Source organism: Bombus flavifrons, chromosome 1, assembly GCF_040668555.2.
Source record: "Bombus flavifrons isolate JBK064 chromosome 1, iyBomFlav1_principal, whole genome shotgun sequence".
Lineage (NCBI taxonomy): Eukaryota > Metazoa > Arthropoda > Insecta > Hymenoptera > Apidae > Bombus > Bombus flavifrons.
This window is the reverse complement of record NC_138442.1, coordinates 16,620,087-16,641,813: the sequence shown is the minus strand read 5'-3', so window position 1 is coordinate 16,641,813 and position 21,727 is coordinate 16,620,087. Positions and strand designations below refer to the sequence as shown.

At 34.6% G+C, this 21,727-nt stretch overlaps 1 protein-coding gene and 1 non-coding gene across 2 annotated transcripts in view; one reads left to right on the top strand and one right to left on the bottom strand.

The window, feature by feature from the left end:
* LOC138179418 (uncharacterized) overlaps positions 1-20,226 on the top strand; it is a 68,338-nt gene extending 48,112 nt beyond the window's left edge. The window contains exons 3-7 of the mRNA XM_069112197.1: positions 12,719-12,819; positions 13,239-13,387; positions 15,390-16,329; positions 17,455-17,970; positions 19,452-20,226. Of these exons, the coding sequence (XP_068968298.1) occupies positions 12,719-12,819; positions 13,239-13,387; positions 15,390-16,329; positions 17,455-17,970; positions 19,452-19,904 (2,159 nt within the window). The 3' untranslated portion in view covers positions 19,905-20,226. The remainder of the gene's footprint in view (positions 1-12,718; positions 12,820-13,238; positions 13,388-15,389; positions 16,330-17,454; positions 17,971-19,451) is intronic.
* A 420-nt stretch (positions 20,227-20,646) lies between these two features.
* TRNAQ-CUG (transfer RNA glutamine (anticodon CUG)) lies at positions 20,647-20,718 on the bottom strand. The gene has a single exon. It is a non-coding gene; the product is annotated as a tRNA-Gln (tRNA).
* Positions 20,719-21,727: the final 1,009 nt, after the last annotated feature.

Genomic DNA, 21,727 nt, shown 5'->3' with positions numbered 1-21,727 from the left:
TACCCTCAATGTAACATAATGGTAACAGTATCATCCGACTATATTTTTGCATAATAGCAGTATTATCGTAAAAAATGTGGCATTTTATTAGGTGTTTTTTAATTATCAATTGTCTAGATGTTATCGATTGTCTAGAATCCCTGATAATAAGACATATAATGCATTTCTGGAAAAATCTAATATGTTTACAGAAATATTAATAGTTTATATTTCTCCTACATCACTTTGAATAAATTTTATTTTTCGCTATGCTATTTTTGTCTACAACGTATCAATTATATTGATCATTCCATATATCAGTTACTCATAACAAAATCTCTTTCAAATAATATTTTCTCTTAATATATTTCTTACACGATATTGCAAAATTTCTGCCAACGCATAATTTTCCACTTTCTTGTTTTCCAACGAACCACTTCCGATATTCTACGGAAAACATTTATTTTCAAGGAACGCAGCGTTGTATGCAATAGTATTTGCCGAGACCTAACAGTTTGCGCGGAAATTCATTAACTATATCAATAAACAGTTGTTGCTTAAGCACTTGCAAACTGCACCCTAATTTTCGATTATACGGTTAGCAAGCGTAAGGCTTTCATCGAAAGCAACGTGTTCTACCAGGAAACTGCTTGGTAATTGGCTATTAACGCGAGCATTTACCTTTGACTCGTATGCCCTTATTACGTATTCCTTTATGTCGTTAGTCAGTGTTTTAAACCTTCGTGTTTTTCTCGATTGACACAGGTTTTTCGCTTGTTCCGGTAAGCTAATTGCACGCCCAACTTCCCCAACCAATTTCCTCCAAACGATGATTAAAAGGAGATTCTTACAAATGGAAAAAAAATATCTCGCTGCCGAGGGAAAGTTAAACAGATTAAAAATCTATGATATTTATAATTACGCCATACCATCTGCGCTACATTAACTTTTTATTTGAACTTTGATAAACTCGGCTAGCTCATCGTGTTATTATTAATTAAAAGTTCCGAGCACGTTTCTTACAATTATTTTTCTCCGGTTTTGTTTCTGTAAATTATCGGATATATATCATAAATATTTGTCTTTTTGTGTGCTATCTTAGTATATAAGTTATAATTTGTAGTTTTGCTTTCTTTATCCTCTGAATTTTTATTGACGAATTTCTTATTTTGATACACTTCTAAATTTCATACAATAGTTTCAACATTTACGTTTATTTCATTCCACGTAAAAATAGGAAAAGAAAACAGTGTCTAACCAAAAATGTCAACCCTCTTCACGCGTGTCCTATGTGTTTCCTCTTCCACGATACTTACAAAGTTTATATCAATTAAATTCGTTACAATTTGTCTTACAGTCTTTCTCAAATTATATTTCATGTTCAAAATATTCGCGTCAAGCAACGATAGATTTTAATTCATTCGAAGAATAACTTTCAATGCGCCAAACATTTCATTTGGTTTGGTGATTTATGTTTCACTGAATGTTGGAAAGGATGCGATTATATGTAGATATATGTAAATGTCAGCAAAATAGAATTTTCATTTTTAACTTTGTCACGTTATGTTGTTTATCTTGTATTGTTCTGATATTAAAAAATATTTGAAATTTCAGCAAAATAGAACAAAATTGTTCGTGTGCATGACTTCTCGTTTGTATCAAACATTTTCTTAAAACGTTACAGATCTTTTTTTTTTTGCTAAAATTAATCCGATCGAAATATAGAAATTCAAAAATCACAGGACAGTTAAAGGCTATTATAATAAAGTAGATATAAAACGATTCATTTACAAAGATAAAAAGATTTATCAAAATGGGAAAGATTTAAAGAATTAATGCAACAAAATCCAACATTTCATACATTTCCACCTGAACAATATATTAAGTTTGGAATTAAGGTACAAATGCACAATCTCTTGCATTTAACGCTTAGCAACATATTCCGAAGAGGACAGTATCGATTCAGGACACTTGCATAGTGTCTCACGGGGGTTGCATTTAATTTTACACGATTGTATCCTTAGAGTTTCTGAAAATTAGTTGAACTCCGACTCCCAATAGCGTCGCAACACCATCAGATGTTGTTATTATATTCTACGTATGATTTATGCAAGCTAATTTCTCGCCAGTTTATCGCGTGGCCCGATCGTATTCAAAGGCCAGGCGACGCATATGGAAATATACGGCTGTTTCATGTCGTCCGGATTCAATTCGTGATATGTTGCCATATGCTTTGCTCGGTCTACGGTGAAAATTATGCAAGGAGCTTCCAGTCATTCCGTTAACGACGTTTTACTTTAATCTAATTTGTAAGAGATTCCACGTTTCTGCATGTCTGCTCGTACAGACCCACAGATTAACAGATTAATTCAATCTGTTTGTTGCGAGTTCCTTCGTGTACAGGCTACTTAATTTCTTCCTCGAACTCGATTGCGAGTTCGCTTTTTCCTCCCGCGGTCGTTCAGTTGACGTCATAAAGTACGAGCTGAAATTTCATCAACAATTTCTGGCTTCCTTTTGATATCTAATCTTGACGCGCGTAAAATAAGGAATTTTTATGAAAATACTAGAAGCTCGTTTATTAAAATTCTCAGAGAGGATTTTTTCTTTTAATTTAAAAGATTAATTAATCAAATCAATTAATTAATCAAAATCTTATTCATAGATACTTTCAGGGAATTATCTGACTCATTAAAAGAATTAAATACATACCAGACAATTTTTTGCAGTCAAATAATTTCTTTTTATCAAATACAATTCCGTTAGAATTAAAGAAACAAATTTATTCAAGTGAAATCGTATAACTAAGATCTTCCTTCAAAATATGTACAAAATACATATTTTTATCCAGTACCTTCTACCAGTATTTTCTATCGGTTACTTCAAATAAACAACCGAGTAATTTGAATTTATCGAATAATTACCTTTTCAAATACAGCTTCCATCAAGAGCGTATTTCCGTTTATCTATCACTGTTATAAATATTCGAATCGCAGATAATTCGAAGAAAATTAATGAAATACATTGTCATATTGATGAAATAAAATTTTCATCTGTTTTATTTCCATTTCGAAATTATACAACATTCTTTCCAGCAAAACAGTTTACGAGTAAATAAATCGTTAATCCTTTTACGCTCGATGTACACCTAATACGCGTATACCCAATATTGTATTACATTTTATGATACGTCATTAATTATTAATTAACTATACATAAATATATTTATGTTTTCAGCAAAACCGATCTCAAATTTTAGCGCGGTATGCCTTCTTTACAGAATCAGCCCAAAAATGTCTCTATTATTAATAATTAATACAAAACAATTCCAGGCTCATATCAAACTCTTTCACTTCAGATATTAGCCAGAAGCTAGATTCACGATATAGTGTTAGTAACATTAGAAAAAGTGATTCATATCTTGACTTATTATCGAATGAAAATTCTATAAAAACCCTGATCATGAGGCCCATAACTTCATGACTTAATTAGATATAACTCTTGCATGATATAAATTACAGATACACTCATAAAAATTATGTAATATAATAATCATTTTATTTTGAAAGATTAATATATATTGGACAAAGATTAAAGATGCTATAACGAAACAGGATAAAAAAAAAATTGATTATTGAATGGAAAGGGTTAAAAACTGTTCACTCGTCCTCATGTTCAGTTCTAATTGAACTAGCCTCGTTTCACGATAACACAGACCCAAGCACTTTCGTACAAGCGAACTAGTATCATTAGCGAAGTTTTACAAGTCGTAAGTTACAAATACTAAATTACTGATATTAATAAATGCGCTTGCATTAGCAAATTTACCGATCAACCAAACGATATCTTAAAAGTAAATAAATTTTGTAAATTACGAATCATTTCATTATCCGTCCCATTTGACGTAAGAATCGTAAAATTGTAAGATAGAAAGTTTAATTAATTAACGTTAAATAATTTACGATTTGCAACTTGTCGATTCGCTGATGTTACGTTGTTACTCGGTAAATTATGGCGCAAAGGGGCCCTATAGACACGCGCTAGCTGATCTTAAGGCGTATTGCTAGGCGGAAAATGAATCTTTAATAGGGAGTCCACGTTATTCTCCGCATAATCGGCGAATTTCAGTCCGGCAGAGTATTGTCGCGGTCTTTCACGGAGGTCCTAACAATCTCGGCTAATTAAGTTGTCCTTCAATCTACGCGGATATTATTATAAAAGGGATTAACGTCGTTTTAACAGGGCGGAATCTCAGCTCGACTACTTCGACGATTTCGTTTGCCGCCTCGCCGAGGGACAAGGGTGTGCAATCTTCCCCGTGGGACATGCACCTATGGGAATATCTCGTTAAGAACGAATTTACATTTACTCTTTTGTTCTCGATTTTTCTCCTTTTTCTCGCAGCACACGCAACACGCGACTAAATTATCCCGCAAACGACCGCGATTGTTGCCAAGTAGTACGACCAGACCGCGTTAAAATCGAGCCTCGAGGTGGATGCAAGTCCTGTTGAGAAAAAAAAAAACGCTTCAATGTTTTTTCATTAGGTGCCCTTTGTTCAAGGGAGATTCAAGGATTTTTTTAACGGTGTCGTCGCTTACGCATCGAGTTTGTTAGGGTGGATTTTTGTATGCTTTTAGACGCGGAAATGCGTCGTATTCATGGAAATAAGAGAATATTTGTAAGTAAAAGATGGGGTGAATGTGGAAGAGCGGAATTATAAAAAATCAGAGTATTTTTAGATTGCAGGTACGTGGAAAAATGAAAATTATTTTAACTGAAATGCCAGAGATAAAGTATTCCTCTGGAAGATTTTATCTTGCAAAAAATTTTTATCCTAGATTATAAAAATATCGCTATGTACGTGGACGATATTTCTTTTATCGAACTATCATGCAAATTATGTCGAAAGATATAAAACTTGTGTTTTCGTTTAGAAATCTAATCAGCGTGTGACAAATATTTTATTAATCATAGTACGGATTCAAAACTGTATATGAAATGCGTTACTATACAAATTTTTGTGAAATTTTGGTGATATCGTAAAAGATATTTTTTTTTTTACAAATTAGTGGAACGTTTCCTACTAGAAATAAAAGTTCGATGGTATCTGTAAAAAGTAGTGTTTCTTGTCAAATTTTAAATTGTAGATTTCATCCTGTTACTGCACACTAGTACATACAGTGCGCTCTAACCATATGCAAAACCCGAGCAGAATCGATGAGTCGAACATTGTACGTTCCCCTCGTAAATCACTTGCAGTAGCCAAACAGGAAATAGCATTTTACTTGACAGGGATTGACTTTTGGACTTACGTGTACGTAGCATTTTTCACGCGCATCGCTGAATTCTACAATACTCAAAAATTCTAGAACAATATTTTTTAGCGGGTCCATTCAATTTGCCTTTCATACTACGTTTAATTCCATTTCGTTCCATTCCCAATTTACTGAATGCTTCTCAGTTCAGGTCATTTAAATAACGCGGAGCTGGTTCGATCGGAATAGTCGATTTCACGGCGTACCTACGTATTTTTCAATATCATAATTTAATGAATACCATACACGACGCAATTCACCTTCCAACGCGTCCAAATAGTCGTACAGCTTTGGACACGATCTGAATTGAACAAATTACAAAGCCAGTGCGATTAACAGAGTGTAGAAATTTTGTTTAACAACGGTCTCCCCTTGCCTCTGGTCATTTTCATACGTAAAATTGTTGATTAAGGAAAAAAAGGAAAGAGAACATCGAGTGGAGAGGGAACACGAAACGAAAAGACTAAAAACAGGCGCGTAAAAACTGGCGCACGCTGGGCGTGTATTAACCAGCGACGGTGAGAATGATAAAAATATAAAGCCGCGTGCCGGCAGGCTGCTCGACTACTAAAACCCCACGGGGCGCGCGGTAATTTTGCCGTTAAAAAATCGAGACAATTACCTGGCGAAAAAAATTAAACTGGATCAAGTGCATCACGGTTTGAAAGCGCCATTAAGTTAGTATGGCCGCATTTTACCCGTAGAAATTCAATCGGTGCACTGATGGACAAAGCGGGGGAGAGAAAAATAGGGTGGAGGAAGCCATGACGAGGACGGAGAAACGAGAGGAAGAAGGAAGCTTGAAACGAGAAGAGAGACGAGAAATCACGGTGGAGGACGACGAAGTCACGCTGTACCGAGTACAGGATGGAACGACGAGAAAGGAGGGGGTTTAGAGAAGAAAAAGAAATATAAGAAGAAAGCTAGGCGGATGGAGGGGATGAAAAGGAAGGAAACGGCGAAAACGGTTGAAAAGGCCGCGTCCGTATCATAGATTCCTGACGATAAGACGAGGACGGCTAACGACAGGATGCAAAGGAGACTGATCAAGAGAGATAAAGATCAACGATTTGACGGAGACAGAGTAGAGAAAGAGTAGGAGAGAAGGGAAGGGAGAAATAACATGGGGTTGGGGGAGAACATAAGAGTCGCAAAGAGGAAATAGCATCAACGAGCGGCGCTTCATTTCAATGGAATTGGCTGCATCAATGCCAATTAATTAGCTGGTAAACTCCTGTCGGTCGTCGGCCTCTGAGTAATTTCATTAGTCCCCGGAGCAGAGAGCCGTTGAATAAATAAGGTCCTGTTTTCACCATGAATACCGTCGTCCGGCGTTTCGGGAACGATTCCTCACGTGGGTCAGCCCCTAATCGGTCGATCTACCTCGAAGATGCCCACACGCCGCTGAGCGATTCGAATCGCTCGTGCAGGCCAGCGCCGCGATCCTTAATCACTCTTTTTCCAACCAACCGGAAGGACACACGGAACTGTTTGTGCTTCCTGACAAACAGTATCTCGTCGTCGCTCACGGTACCAACGCAAGAAACTAACTCGTTTACGTCGAATAATCTTTTTCTCTTTTTTTTTTACTTCTACATTTTTTTCTTTCTTCCCCCCACTTTTCCTTTCTCTCATACCTCTTTTCCACGTTTCGTCGGCAGAAATTGATGAGGTTTCGTGAACGAAATTTCGTGAGAAGAACGCGGTAGGTGATTTATCGAGACGCGACGAAATAAATGATTTGAGCTGATGAGTCTGACGAGAAAATGGTGGAAATAAGAATCGTAAATTTCGAAGTTTCGATGTATCTGTTTCGATAGTATTTTTCTCTTCTTCTCGCTTACAATAATGAAAATTTCTGTGAACATTTCATTTCTGCTTCTATCTTTTCGGAACATCAATCATACAATGCAATGCAATGTATACCTTTCGCTCCTTGCGCCTAGAAAGATGGTTTTTAATATCAAGTTCCGCGTATTTCATCATCGTGAAATATAATATAAACACCGTTTGCTGTTATTATATCGCGTTTAATTCATTTTTGAATTTCAGTTTCCCAGCAAAGTGCTTGTTTATCCTGCATTTAATCCACGCTTTCTGTTCCATGCGCTTTGCAAATAACGCTTCTGAACTTTCTATAGCCGCCAGTTATAGCTTCAGTTATTTTATGAAATTTTCAATTATTATTGTATAGAGATGGTAGTATAAAATGAATTTTGATTATATAAAATGAAAATCTGTACGATCGTGTGAAATTAAATTATTTTATGAAAATGATTTCCTCGTAAATTAATCGATTTGATATTATCGAGAAGATTTTTAATGGAAAATTGTTTGCAACTGAATTGAAGAATTTAACGACGAATTTTACTTTGCTCGACGAATGAAGTCATACGGTATTTCGTGGAAAAAGTAAGTATCAGGAAAAGCTTTTAATATTTTAATGCATTATACTCTTGTTCGTTTATTCGAGGCGAGAATGATATCTCGAGATACGATTCGTTTTTGAAAGATAGTTGGATTAACTCGTTTCATCTTCCTTTTATCTGCGCATAAGTGCATTCAGGTTTGAAAACATCTCTAGAAACTCTCATCACAAGAAATCATTATTCCCTCGTTTTTCGAGTCGTTTAATACGCGCATAGGTTTTGCTTGACTTTAATTGTTTTCAATTTATCCCGGCCAGAAGTTCTCTTAAAAAATGTTGTCATAAGTAATTTTACATTGGAATTCGTTTAAGAATTTTTTAATCAATTTTTTAGAATCGTATGGAGTGTTATATGTGAAGTGAATTATACGAATAATGAAGCTTCAGATTATTAGTAAAGAAACTAACATATTAAAAGCACGTTTTAAATCAGATTTTCCTATTTGCCGTGATGGACGTCCAAAATGAGCTGTCGGGTAACTGATTATCTTTCTTTTGTTGCAAAAGTTAAAATAAAAATACACATTTTCCTGCAATAACGATAATTGAAATTTTTAAATGCATATTTGATAAATTTTTCAGAAGAATAAAAGCTACGATTGGAGATAATAATTTTATCACTAAATTAAATCACCGTCAAATGTAGTATTTACCTATTTATTCATAATATATGTATATGGAATTAAACAAATGATAAAAACACCAAAGGAAACAGCGTATTACGAATACACATAAACGATACGAATTTAATTAATTACCCTCTCGTTATCCGTTCTGACGTTATATTCCACTGGTATCTCCATGGTCATTCATTTTTTGTTATTACCTACCATACTTCATTCCACTCATTCATCATTTAAGATACACAATTAACTCTTTCAATCCTCATATATCTAACTTATGTTTGTAACAAGTATGATTATTTATATCATTCTTAAATTTATGGAAACAAGTTCTCAACCTTCTACCTTAACTTTACAATGTTGAATTACGCTTGTAACACAGATCCCAATTCATTAAAGATGGTTTTTATTTGTGACACTTTATAATATTAGTTTGAAGTAAACTACATATGTACATAGTTTAATTTGTACTGCAATTTTAATTTTAATTTTGATTTCCTAAACTAAGTGCATTGTAATTTTTTGAAATTACTATATTATAATTTCTAATTTTAATTTCAATTTTAATCTCATCGCTATATGACTAATATTAAATTACGTATAATGTAACAGTATTACGATACTGAGTAGCTAACGTTAACTGAAATTGCTTACCAAATAAGCGGAATATCACAATTGAAAATCACGAGAGATTATTATTGCACAACAGAAAATTATGAATTATTATTTTTCCGCAATCGAAAATTACGGCATACAGTCTTTCGTCTGAATGAAAAATCGTGAATGGTTATATGTATACAAATCTCGCCTGAATGAAATTCTATTGGAAATTATAAAAAATATTCCTTCACGATAAAAAAATCATAAAAAACAATTTCTCTATAATCCAGAATCCTGCAAGATAATTTTCCTTCGCGACAAAAATATCACAACAGATCATATACAGATTTTCGTCCAAATCGAGTTCTACCGAAAACCAACGAAAAAATGTTACTCCAAAATAAAAGACCGTAGATTCATCCAAACGCAATTCTTTTCCACGATGAAAAATCATAAAAGCTCGTATAAAAATCTCGTCCAAAATGCTATCCTCGGCTCGCAAGTTCCCCAGTTCGTATTTCGCTAAAATCATCGAACGATCCATATTTTGTCCGGATCCCTAACAACGGCGTGCAGAATGGTTGGAGATGAGGACGCTTTGGAAGTTTTTAGCCGGGGCTCGATCGTTTGTCCGACGGGGAATCTCATTAACGAGGGGCCATACTATAATTGCGTATCAGGATCGAACGACATTCGCGAATATTAGGGGCTCGTTCGCGGAGCTCTGTCGCCGGAAAATAGTCGGATTAGTCCGGCAAGCAGAAATATAGCAAGCGCGTGATCACCGGCTACGATTAAGGCTCGTGTACAGAACGAACCGGGGTAGGAGAAATCGTTTAATTAACGAGCCGTTCAAGTGACGATATTAGCAGTTATGCGTGAAAACAGTTCGCCGTTATTTTGGTTACGATAATGAGATCGGATCGCGAGGAAATCCTGTTTATCGGGTGCTGTAAATTACGTTTATTTAACGACATTCAAGATGATATATTGACCGCTAATGACAGTCGTTAAATGATAAAATATTTATTATTCTTCTTACTTTAATCTCTGACAAAATTAATAACGCTGATGTAGTGTGGATTCGTTTTGCATGTATTTTGGAATTACTTTGGATATTGATGAATGTGTATTTTGGAATGTCATTATCGTCATCGATGAATTTATTTATTGACATTTACTTATAATTCGAGGTATAATTATGCATTTATATAACCATATTTTAAGGAAAGAACGAGATGTATCTCATTAAATAAAACTTTAGCGGTTATGCTTTGATCAGAAGTTTGAGTTACTCGCTCATACGAAAAGCTTCGTTGGTACATATTCGACCTATTTCTAGATCCACTTGCGATTGATATTTATTAAGTTATAAGAAGATTTATAAAAGATATTTAAACGAATGACCTACTATATTTACATATATCGCTAAGAGCAACGAATCTCAGGATTCCGCTTTTCTTAAAATAAGCCATCAAGAGCTCGAGAACACTTCGGATGAACATCAAGCAAAGAATACATCCGCGTTTCAGTTTGTTCAAGTCGCGTGTACTGTCATTTTCGTTTTGAAACGCGCACTTATTTTTAATGTGCAGTCTCGATTCGTCGGGCCTCTATACAGTACAATCTTCGTACAATATACAACGTACGAGCGACGGGCGAAACGTTAAGTCCCCTGTTTGCGCGATTGTCCTAACAATATTCGTGGCGCGGATGCGATACGGCCGGTATTATTTGCACGATACAATGGAAGCGTTGTGCGAGTAACGATATAAGCGTGAATTACGCCCGTCTGCCACCGGCCGATACAGTGGCTTTTCGCGCTCTAACGATTTGCTTCTTTGACTTTATGTCGCTTGGAACGCGCCCGGATTAGTGGCCATTGCGTTGGACTAACGGGGAAAGATCCTCGGACACTGACGATTAAAAGGACCGTATAACTTTTGGAATTACTTGCCACGCAGCTTTCCCGGTAACGTATATCCTTGCGAAGGGGTGAAGTTCACCCTCTCGAAGATAGGGTTGCTAGCCAGTTTTGGATTGTTTCTTGTGAAAATGGTAGGAAGGAATGTCGTCGATAGTCCGTGGATGTTCGTGCAGATGCATATTTTTGCTGAAAATGTAACGAAAATGGAAACAAGATAGAAATTTGTTATGCTACTAGTAGGTTAAACGTGTACATTATTTTGCATTGTTTGGTTAACGTGTATCATTGTATTTGTATTACATATAATATTTACATATCGGGTACAATTATATTAAATTTCGTATCATTTAGTAGTACCTTCGTATGAAATATTTGATGCTATGAAAATGAAGTTATAAAATCGGATGAAAAGACACTTCGTCAAAAAAATAAGGATATATGGAATACTTTTTGTAGGCACTGTATATCTTTTGGATATTTATTATTATTTTTATAAACGAAATAATAAAAATGCTTTAAATGTTGTGTCCAGTACTTTACTTTGAATATTATATATATTTTTATATATTGTTTGCATTCTGTATATTTTTACAGACTTAAGTTAGTTATGAATATATGAATATCGGCAGTCCAGTAATCAGTCTCAATTTAAAGTATATACTTACACTTTTGAATCATTGGTTCAATTGAATCGTTCAGTAGCCTCGTTATTCAATAAATTATTCTGTTTTTATGCTTTGAGCAGATTTTTTCGTTATTATACGTTAAAAACTGACCATATTACGAAATTATATTATAAGAGAATTATAAATGTCCTGCTATTACCTTCGAAATAGCCGACAAGCCGTTTTATGTTTCTTTGTATTATTATTACGCTAATGAGATATTACAGAGAAATTTACGAAGAAAAACTACTTAACATTCGCTGTGCTACGAATACCCCTTTCGTTTGACTTTAATCCACTTAACTGCTACTCTGTAGTACCTTTTGTAGAATCAAGTATATTTGCATCCTTTTGTTTCCTGAACGATTTTAATAACGAGTTGTATTCAAACAGTAATGGCAACATCCCTATAATTTCATGAAAAATATAAAAGAACGTGTAGAAATTTATGTAAACTATAGGAGTAAAATGTTCTTTCACCTGCAATGGGTTAAATTTTTCATATAAACTATAAGATATGTCGTTAATTTGATCGTATATACTATATACTCTTATCACAGAGTATAAAAGAAAGAAGGAAAATTAATTCAATTAAGAGAAATTAAAATAATGACAAGAGAATTTTTACAGATTTTGTTAATTTAAATTATTAATTAATACTGGAATCTTATTATTACAAATAAAATATAGCCAATGACGTTGGTTCAATTATGCAGGAAGAGTTAATAACATTTTTTAAGTAATACAAATATATAGGAATGAACATCGAATCAACTCAAGCAACATACTTTCTGTAATTTAACATCAAATTTAACAAATTATGAAATCGTAAGTTTGTCAGGAAAACTATTGTAAAAATTGAAGATTTCTTTCTTTCCTACCGAATTAAAAATAATAATTCTGATATTACTGCAACGAATAAACTTAGATTTTATTTTATTGGAAAAAATTGGATACTCGTGGGCGTAACACGAATGTTCATGATTGTAGGGTCGGAAATGTTCTCAAATTGAAAACAACGAAACTGTTTTTACATTTGGATTTCATACAGATATACAATGGACAGTTGTTTTTTCAAATTCATATCCTGTTACACCTTTCTGCCGTAACAATTTACGTCTAATTAAACGCAGCTCTTGTTATACAAAGGATTAAAATCACGTGTTTGTTTTTCACAGGATGCAATCGCACTGTCAGGAATTCCGTTGGATGGATACGATGGACGGGACGAATGGGACGATGTATTATTCGCATCAGAGCGCCTCCTAGAGATCCTCAGGTAAATAAAAATTCTCTTATTAGCAATTGTGAATTAAATATTTTGCATTTATTATATTTTTTCTTCCTTCCTGTAAACCAAATTTTCTCTCTGTATAAAGAGTAAGTAAATCGAATAAAAATCACAATAAACGAAGCAAAATTCGTTAGTTTCATCAAAATGAGAAGATTAGTCAAATTTCTGGTAATGAAATCTCATAGAAACGCTATACACAATCTTCACCGATATTTTTTCCAGTCGAAGCATATTAATAAAATTTAATATTCCTTCCTAGAAAAATTTAACAGCTCTTTAGAAAATGAAAATCCACGCTATTAAGCATCGAATACGTAAATATCTTTTTATACAGAATTTCATTTCGTAATAATGTTCTGAAAACGCTATAAAGATGTCCTGTAACAAAATTTGGTCCGTCGCAGGTGATCGAGTTAAAAGTTAGGAGGTTGCAAGTTGGTTTCCTGAAAGAAACCAGATGCGAAGGCGCTTACGTTCAATTCTCTGATGGCAGCGAGGATCTTGAGGATGAAACAGGACGTTACTGCGGCTATGTGAGTGGCAACACAACCAGGTAGAATATATTTCAATTTGATATTAGCTATTGTATAGTTACTATCAATTATATTACTATTGCAAAGTATTTTATATATAGATATGTCATAAACAGAAATATCACAAATAGCACAGGCCAGATTTTCCTATAAAATTCTATATAAATCTGCAAAGCACACGAGTTTTCAACCAATCTTTCTGCAAAATATCTATAACTTTCGAATTCTAAAGTTTAAGTACTTCATGATTTATTATCGTTGGACTCTATAACAAAAGTACAGAATAGAACAGTAGAATAAAACATAAGATTTTATTTCAATTACTGTTAAATTGACCTAAGAATCGATTCTGGGACATTTTGGAGGCCGTGGGTAAAAAAAGAAAGGTAACGGTTCTATAAATTTTATTAGAATTAGGTTATCGATAAAGGTTATCGTAACTGTTTTCAGTTCTTTCTTACGATGCACTTTGATTTTAAATTCAGTTATTATATTTTATGAAGAAAACTGATTGCACAAATACCTTTGTTCATCACTCTACATTATACAGATCATTATAAGATCATTATGCAAAGAGTTTCTCTTATATCGTCAATCGGTTGTTACTATATTTCACATAATTATACCGACAGATTTACGTAATTGCTTTATCGATAGGTATACTTTGCATACATAATTTCCTATGAATTTTATTCCATTTTTTATCCTATTGTACCTACTCAAATCTGAATAATCAGATATCAAAGAAATTTGCATTCGTAAATATACAGAACTTAGCAATTACTAAAATAAATCATTATCAGAGTACGAAATGTTTGTACGATAAAATACGAGTGTACTAAATATGGAGATAAAAGGGAGGAGTGATTGGTGGGATCGTTAATGAAAAATAATTAACCGGTTGGAATAGTATTCACAGCAAGTTGTAAACCAAATGTGTGTAAGTACCTCTGGTAGATAATGGATTAAACAGATGCCTGTTGGTTGAAATGTAGCGACTCCAAGCCGCTTATAAACGCGGCATTTAATGTTTGTAAATATACCCCATTTCGATATATCCGATAATTTTGGTTTGCTTTAATTTCAATTTTCTGGCTTCCGAGTCTCTTTTGTAATCCTTATTAACACGTTTCTGCGTTACGAATCATTTTAATACAGTTATTTAATCATTCTCTAATTTATCGAATGTACAAGCGAAATATGTTATTTAGTTTGAAAGATAATTTGCCATAATAATAACAATTTATTATTCATTAAATTTTACTTCGATATTCAATTACGATAATTAGGAAAATGGAGAGTTACATTTGTTATATTTATAATGTATTCTAGAATTTAATTAATTATCAATTGACCCATTACCAGACAGATAGTTGCTACGTTGATGTACGAGTCTACCGATCTTGAAAACTCATATTTTACCGCATTACGTATCTTATTGACCTTCTTATTCCAGCTATATTTTATGCTAATTATAATAGCAGAGAAATTAACATTGTTACTAACTTGTGGTTGTAATTATTGCGTGTATTATATATAGTAATGTTTCATAGATAGCGACAGCTTCCATAGCGATAAATTATATTTATTTATATTACAAAAGAGTTGAATGAAAAATTGGATCTTTCCGTTTCAATATACCATTACAAATCTAAGGCAATTGACTGAATACGTAACAAAATATTCTTGAATGATTTATCAATAATTACTCATATGTATTGAAAATCTTCCCAAAATCTTGGAATACATAATAAAATTGGAAGATACATACACGCGGCAGACATTAAAATCAAGAAAGGAGCTACTATCCACTTTTCAAATTCCCAACATTTTTAACATTACAACGAATTCTTAGGTATGTTAAACGAAAGTTTCGAACCCCTACATTTCATCCACTACGTATTAGATACCGTTAAACGTAGAAATACCAGCGAATCCATTACGTTTTAGTTCGTTAAATCGCAAAAACGTAATCTAGCCAGACCTTACCTATTCGGCTATACCCTTTTAATTATCCCGCAGGCTGTTCCTGCGAAAGGGACCGAATTTAACGATCATAATGGACTCGGACGTAAAGTTCGCCGCCGAAAATCCGGTGATCTTCTCCGCCCAGTTTTCCATACTACCTGCCCAGCTGGCCGCCGAACGGCATCGTGGATTCTCCCCGTCCTCTTCGACAGAATGCCCATTGGAGTGCGCCGTGAGGAATGATCGAAGGTCCTGCAGGCTCGCATCCCCGGGTTATCCGGGCGTGTATCCGCGTGGTATCAAATGTAGGATTGCTCTGGAGTCGAGCGCGGGTCGCTTTAAAATCGGCGGACAACCGGACGACCTTTTCGACCTGATGAACCGTACGTCGCAGGACGGTTGCCAGACGGAGAACTGCGAGCAGCACGTTGAGATCGTGGCGGAAGTGACGAAGACGAGGGTCGCCAGATCGAAAGACGGACGATCTCTAACGGAAGAAGTTCCGGTTGAAAGGCGAGCGAAGAGGAGCCCGGATCACGACGAGGAGGTGGAATTTATCATTGGGCAAACGTCGCACAAGACCAGGAGAGGCAGAAATAATCGAAGAAGACTTAAGAAAGCCAAAAAGGAAGCGGACGGATCAAAGGGTCCGCGCGGCAATTCCCATGGAAAAGCAGCGAACGGGGATATCCGGAGAAATATCGGCCGTCCGAAAGAGATCACTGAACAGTCTTCAGCAGACGCGTTCCACGGCTCGAGGAGCAGCTTCAGGCATTCCGGCGGCTATCGCGATCAAGGAATCCGGCTAGAATCTATCCAGAAGAGACTTCGTCACCCGCAGCGCGTCCATAAGAAGTCCATGGATTCGATAAGCTCAAAAAAGAATTTCGATCATGATCTAAGAGATATATCGGACGCGAGGATTCTACCCGACGGGTTGGGACACGAGATTGCAAGGAAAGGTTTGAGCCAGGAAAAGATCACCGCGTTACAGGTGAGTTATCCCCGGAAATTTATTTCGGACGACACCTTCGGACGCTATCTCGATCGTTTCGATCAGGTTGCCTAGCGTTTGATTGATTGCCGTGTTATTCGACAACGATAACGGGGGAAAAAAATCTCGTGTAAATACTAATAGTTAAGTAAAGATGTGTAGATATGTATTGATCGCGGTGTGTATTGCCGTTCTATTCTATGATACATATAGAGGTTATCTGATTTTAGTTGAACTTATAAGGTTTACCGCTTGGCAATCTGATAGCCGAACTTACAAGGTGCTTCAGTTAGCAATCGGATAGACGAGTTGAACTTATAAGGAGTTCCACTTACCATACATGTCCAAAGTATGAATCGATATATTTGAACGAATAAATTACTTGGCTTATAAGGAACGAATATTATGTTTATAAGAATCGCTCTTAAAATTTAAAAATTATTCATTCTTTTCTCACCAAGACATAATAGAGAAACAATAAAACGAAACAATAAATTTTAATTTGAATTAAAAGGATCATTGATAAAACGAGTATTGCTTTTCATTTTTTAGATAACGTATTAAGCAACATGTTTATTTTACAAACTCTATTTACAAACATCACGTATAAATTACAAATACACGATTTAATTATATTGAGAAGAGAATTGAATTAATTAATTTGATCGGTTTACTCAAAATTAAGCAATCGATGTATCTACTGCCTCTTTTTAAATAACCTTCATCTTCAAGCAATTTCCGATTCTTTCAATAATTATTGCTCACATAATTTTCGTCTTCCCCCGACTATTCTCATTCACTGAAAGCCAACAACGATAAATATCCCTCGAACCCCGATAAATACTTATCGATCATTCTGTTGGTGTGAAATAGAGGTTGCAGTTGGAGAAATTATTTTGCAAGTAGATACCGGTGTGCTTTAATTTCGCTGCAAGGATACAACAGTAACTACCAAACTCTTGCTAAACAGTTCGCGCGAAGTTTCCTTTTGCGGACCAAGTTGATTAAACGTTTCGCTTCGAGTCTAGCGCAAGGAATAGATACAACGCGTGAATCTAGTTAGACGATCTAACGTAACGTAAAGATGAAACGAAATAATCGAATTATATTTCTTCGCCCAATAAGGTCCCCGACTACAGATACACAAAGAAGAGTCGACTACCAGAAAAATTAGCAAGCACCAGTTGCGTGGGCGATTATCTGGCGTTGCTGGAGAACGTGGACGGAAAGATCTTTGAAATTTTCAAGTTCTGCGGAGAGGGTCACGTTCCACGGATCCTTTCGAAAGGAAGGAGCATTATCGTGGAGTTCTTTGCGGAACAGGACGGCACTATAATGCACGACGGGTTCCAGTTGTCGTTTCAGGAAACGGAAGAGGCGCCCGGCGTGAAACACGATCGAAATTGCGAGTTCGTTTACAAAAGTACGGAACGAACCAGGGAAAATATCAAGTCGTTGCAGAGCTGGTATCCGCCGAATACTTTGTGCAGTTACAAATTTATGGGCAGATCGTCGGAAAAGATCTCCGTTCATATGAAGATAATCAGGAACGAGCCGGACCAGGAATACACTTCGCAGAAACGGAACTTCAGCCTGAATTACTGCTCCGGAAACGAGATTGCGGTTTACAATGGGATCGAGGTGAGTAACCGTCGAGCCAACGTAAGAAATTAACGGTTTGTGTGGTAAACATAATAGCTTCCCTGTTGCTTGTCTTATTGTGCTATTCGAAATTGTTCTTAAATGGTCTTCGTCCTTTTAAAAAAGTCAATAAATTACGTAGGTACAGGGTCTAATTTCGTTACACCTACCGTAAGAAATTTTTCATTTACTTTCGATTCAAATTGAATTTAAACATTATGAACATATTACGTTCTTTTTTAAATTTTATTATATCGTTTTAATTTTCATATTTGTCGTATTTTCTATTCTATGAGTGTAAGAATTGCTTCTTATAATTCAAACAAATAATCGGAGGGTTGGGGTAAAAATGGGAAAAATCTTCCATTATATAACACACTTTGTTTACGAGAATTGAGATAGCATAAATTGTAACGATTATAATGTTCGAAAAATCATCTTCATAAGATAACATTAAAGATTTGATAAAATAAAAGGCTGATTAAAAAGGGTATATATAGGGTATGACCATTCTATTACTGGAACAACCACGGATAAAAATGATTAATATTTTATTAATCGCTCCTTTTTATGATGTCTAAGATATAAATTTTATGAGCACTCCCTTTATGAACAATTTAATTGAATGCAGTTCCTTCCTTAATGGACTAAAACATTAAAACTCAATTTTTTCAATAAAGCTATTTTGTAACATTCACTGTTTTCTCCTTTTGCTCTTCAATTTAGATAGTCGAAGTTATCAATTATGGCCACGAATGGAATAATTAAGTGTTATTATAATTGTTCAAAATAACCATAAGTTTTCATATATTTAAGTGAAACTAATTTCTAAAAATGTTTTGGAAAACTATGAAACAAACTACGAACATTTTTTGTGTATTTTAACATGTTGACTGCAGATGAATATTGCATCTTTTACTTGTAACGTTAACGTGTTGTGGTTTGCTTAAAAGTTTCAACGCTCGAGTGCTTCTATATAGAATATTTAGTACTTTAATATTATCACCGCAATATTAAAAGCGTTGAAAATTTTACAGATATGTAGTTATTTATTTAATTAGAACGATTTAATTACGTTCGTCGTCCTTAGAGCGTCACTGACTTATCTAATAGCGTGACCCGCATATTAATCAACGTGTTAAACAACATATGACTATCATTAACAAGAGTTGCATATATAAATTTTTTAATATTACTTTTATGCTATCGTCTGACTTTTTTCAACAACAAAACTACTACATCTGTTTCTATTACCTCGCATTAATTTGATTCGCATCTTTTACAAAAATATTTTATTAAATTTACTCAAACTTTTGTATTGCAAGGAACATTTGCATCTTTCGAGAATGTTCTCTTCCTCGTTTCATTTATACTATTCCATTTCCATCCTACAGCGAACTTTTCCATCCTGCAATTCCTGTTATGCTAATTATAAATCTCTTCGTCATAATAAAATAAACATGAATATATTGAACTTCCAGGTGAACAACAGCGTCTTGATGTGGTCTTACTGCGATGTGTCCCACCAGGATATTAATAACATTCAAGTTCCTCTCACCTCCAGCGGAAATGAATTGTTAATACAATATTATAGCGCGAAGGGCTCGTACGATGGGCAAGAATTCACTTACACGATATCCTACAGGTTCATAAAGAAATCGCAGAATTCTACCACTAGACGTCAAGTCCAGGACGATTTCAAGCTGATCTCTCTCAGGCCGGTAAACTTTTCAGCGTTGAACTTCAACGAGAGTGAGAATTGCAACTGCGATTTCGGCGACAGAATCGGCAGCTTTAAAAACTGGTTTATGGTACTCGTTGTCTTAGGAATAGTCTCGTTTCTCGGTGCCATCCTCACTATAATAGCTCTCCTTGCCAAATGCATCAAAATGCGATCGATGGAGAAGAAACTGCTGCAGACTCCGAAACTATAAGCCCGATCAAATTTTGTACGATTTTCTATCTGTTCGAATAAAACGATTTTTTTTACAAGCGAAAATAGATTTAGATCTACGCATGTGCTCATTTGATCCACATTTGGACATCTACATTCATTTATCGTTTGTTGCAATGTGATTAAAATTTGGCCGGATGTAATGATCTTCAAATCTTTACAACTCGAATCAGAATTGAATTTGAAATTGAAGAATCGTGAAATAGATATCGCAGATATTTTTCTTGATGTAACTTAATCTATACGTTGCATTATTTTTTTCAGAGGAGTTTCTTCTTAATTTACTATTTTTTAATAAAAATATTTCTTGTTCTTTCTTGTCGACAGTTCTTGATATTGACGTTTCTCGTTCTTTTCCTGTGATTTTAGTCAACTTTGAATTCACCGAACAAATTTTCAACCAAGATAGGTTTTATTAAAAATAGATGAAAATGTACATACAACAATCCATAGAAAGAAAGAAATATAATCGCAGCACAAAATACAAAAACAACTACTACTTTTGTAACTTTGTTCTATACTTGCCACATTCTCACCTTCGTTCGTTAATTTTTTCTTTAATTTTCACCTTCGATATCGAGAGAAATTATGTCTCAAAAAATATAATTTTACTTCATGCTCTATAATTAAACTTGAAAATATAACTAGTCGTATAATTAAGAACAAATCGTATGATGCTAAAGCAATCTTGTTCGAATCAAAAAATATCGCCTAAAAGGTCAAGGTCTCACCGAGATTTGAACTCGGATCGCTGGATTCAGAGTCCAGAGTGCTAGCCGTTACACCATGAGACCTTGAGAATTTTTTTACAGAAATTAGAATAGTATGCATGTATAAGTAAGTGCATACTACACGTTTTTATAATATTATAAATGAATTAACATCGAGAAATATAAATGACAATTGTGATCGACGCAATGGCCAAGTCGATCGAGCATAAAATTCCATCAAAGTGCGAACATGTAAATACGGATGATCCTCGACATACATATCTAATTAGAAAAACATAAGAAAATCAAATTGTTGACGTGGAAATGAGAGAAAACGAACGAAAGAGCGTACGAAGTAGATATAAATACATACGATAAAAATTATCATACTTTGATAGAAGATCTAAGGAAATATCATCGCTTGAGGAGAAAGCTTTAAAAAATTTTTTTTACTGATAACAATAAGGACTAATTGTACGGTCGTTGCGGACGCCAATATATACCGTTATAAGTGTTATTTTGCATAAAAGAATAAACGTCGCTTCTGTACAATATGATAATTAATCAAGGGGAACGTGTAAAGTCCATGTAATATAAAGCATTCTTCGTTGAATAAATTGCTGTATTATAAACACTTTCTATATCATCAAATGCTATTGATTCTCATTGTTGAATCTGAAGTCAAAGGTAGAGAGGTTTCTTCGTGCATAAATTACGATTATTCGGTGCTCGATTCAAACCTTGAATATTCAGATCTCAGTTGAATGAATGAAAATTGCTTAGGACGTACTAGTAAGTTGTCCTAAGCAATTAACAAACATAAAAGAATTAGCGTCAATTGTACATAATAATTTACCATAATGGAATAAGAGGACAGACATATTTCTGTGTTGCAATGAAAGTTGAAGCTGTAGAATGATATTGTTATGTAAGCAAATTTCAAAGCAAAAATACGCAAAGAAAGAAAAAATGCAAAAATTGACAAATCGTACAGACTAGTAAAACCAGAACATTGAATCCTAATTCTACTTACAGCGGCATACCAGAATCAAAGATATCAAAGAATACGTTTTTATTGTTGCGATCGTGAGCA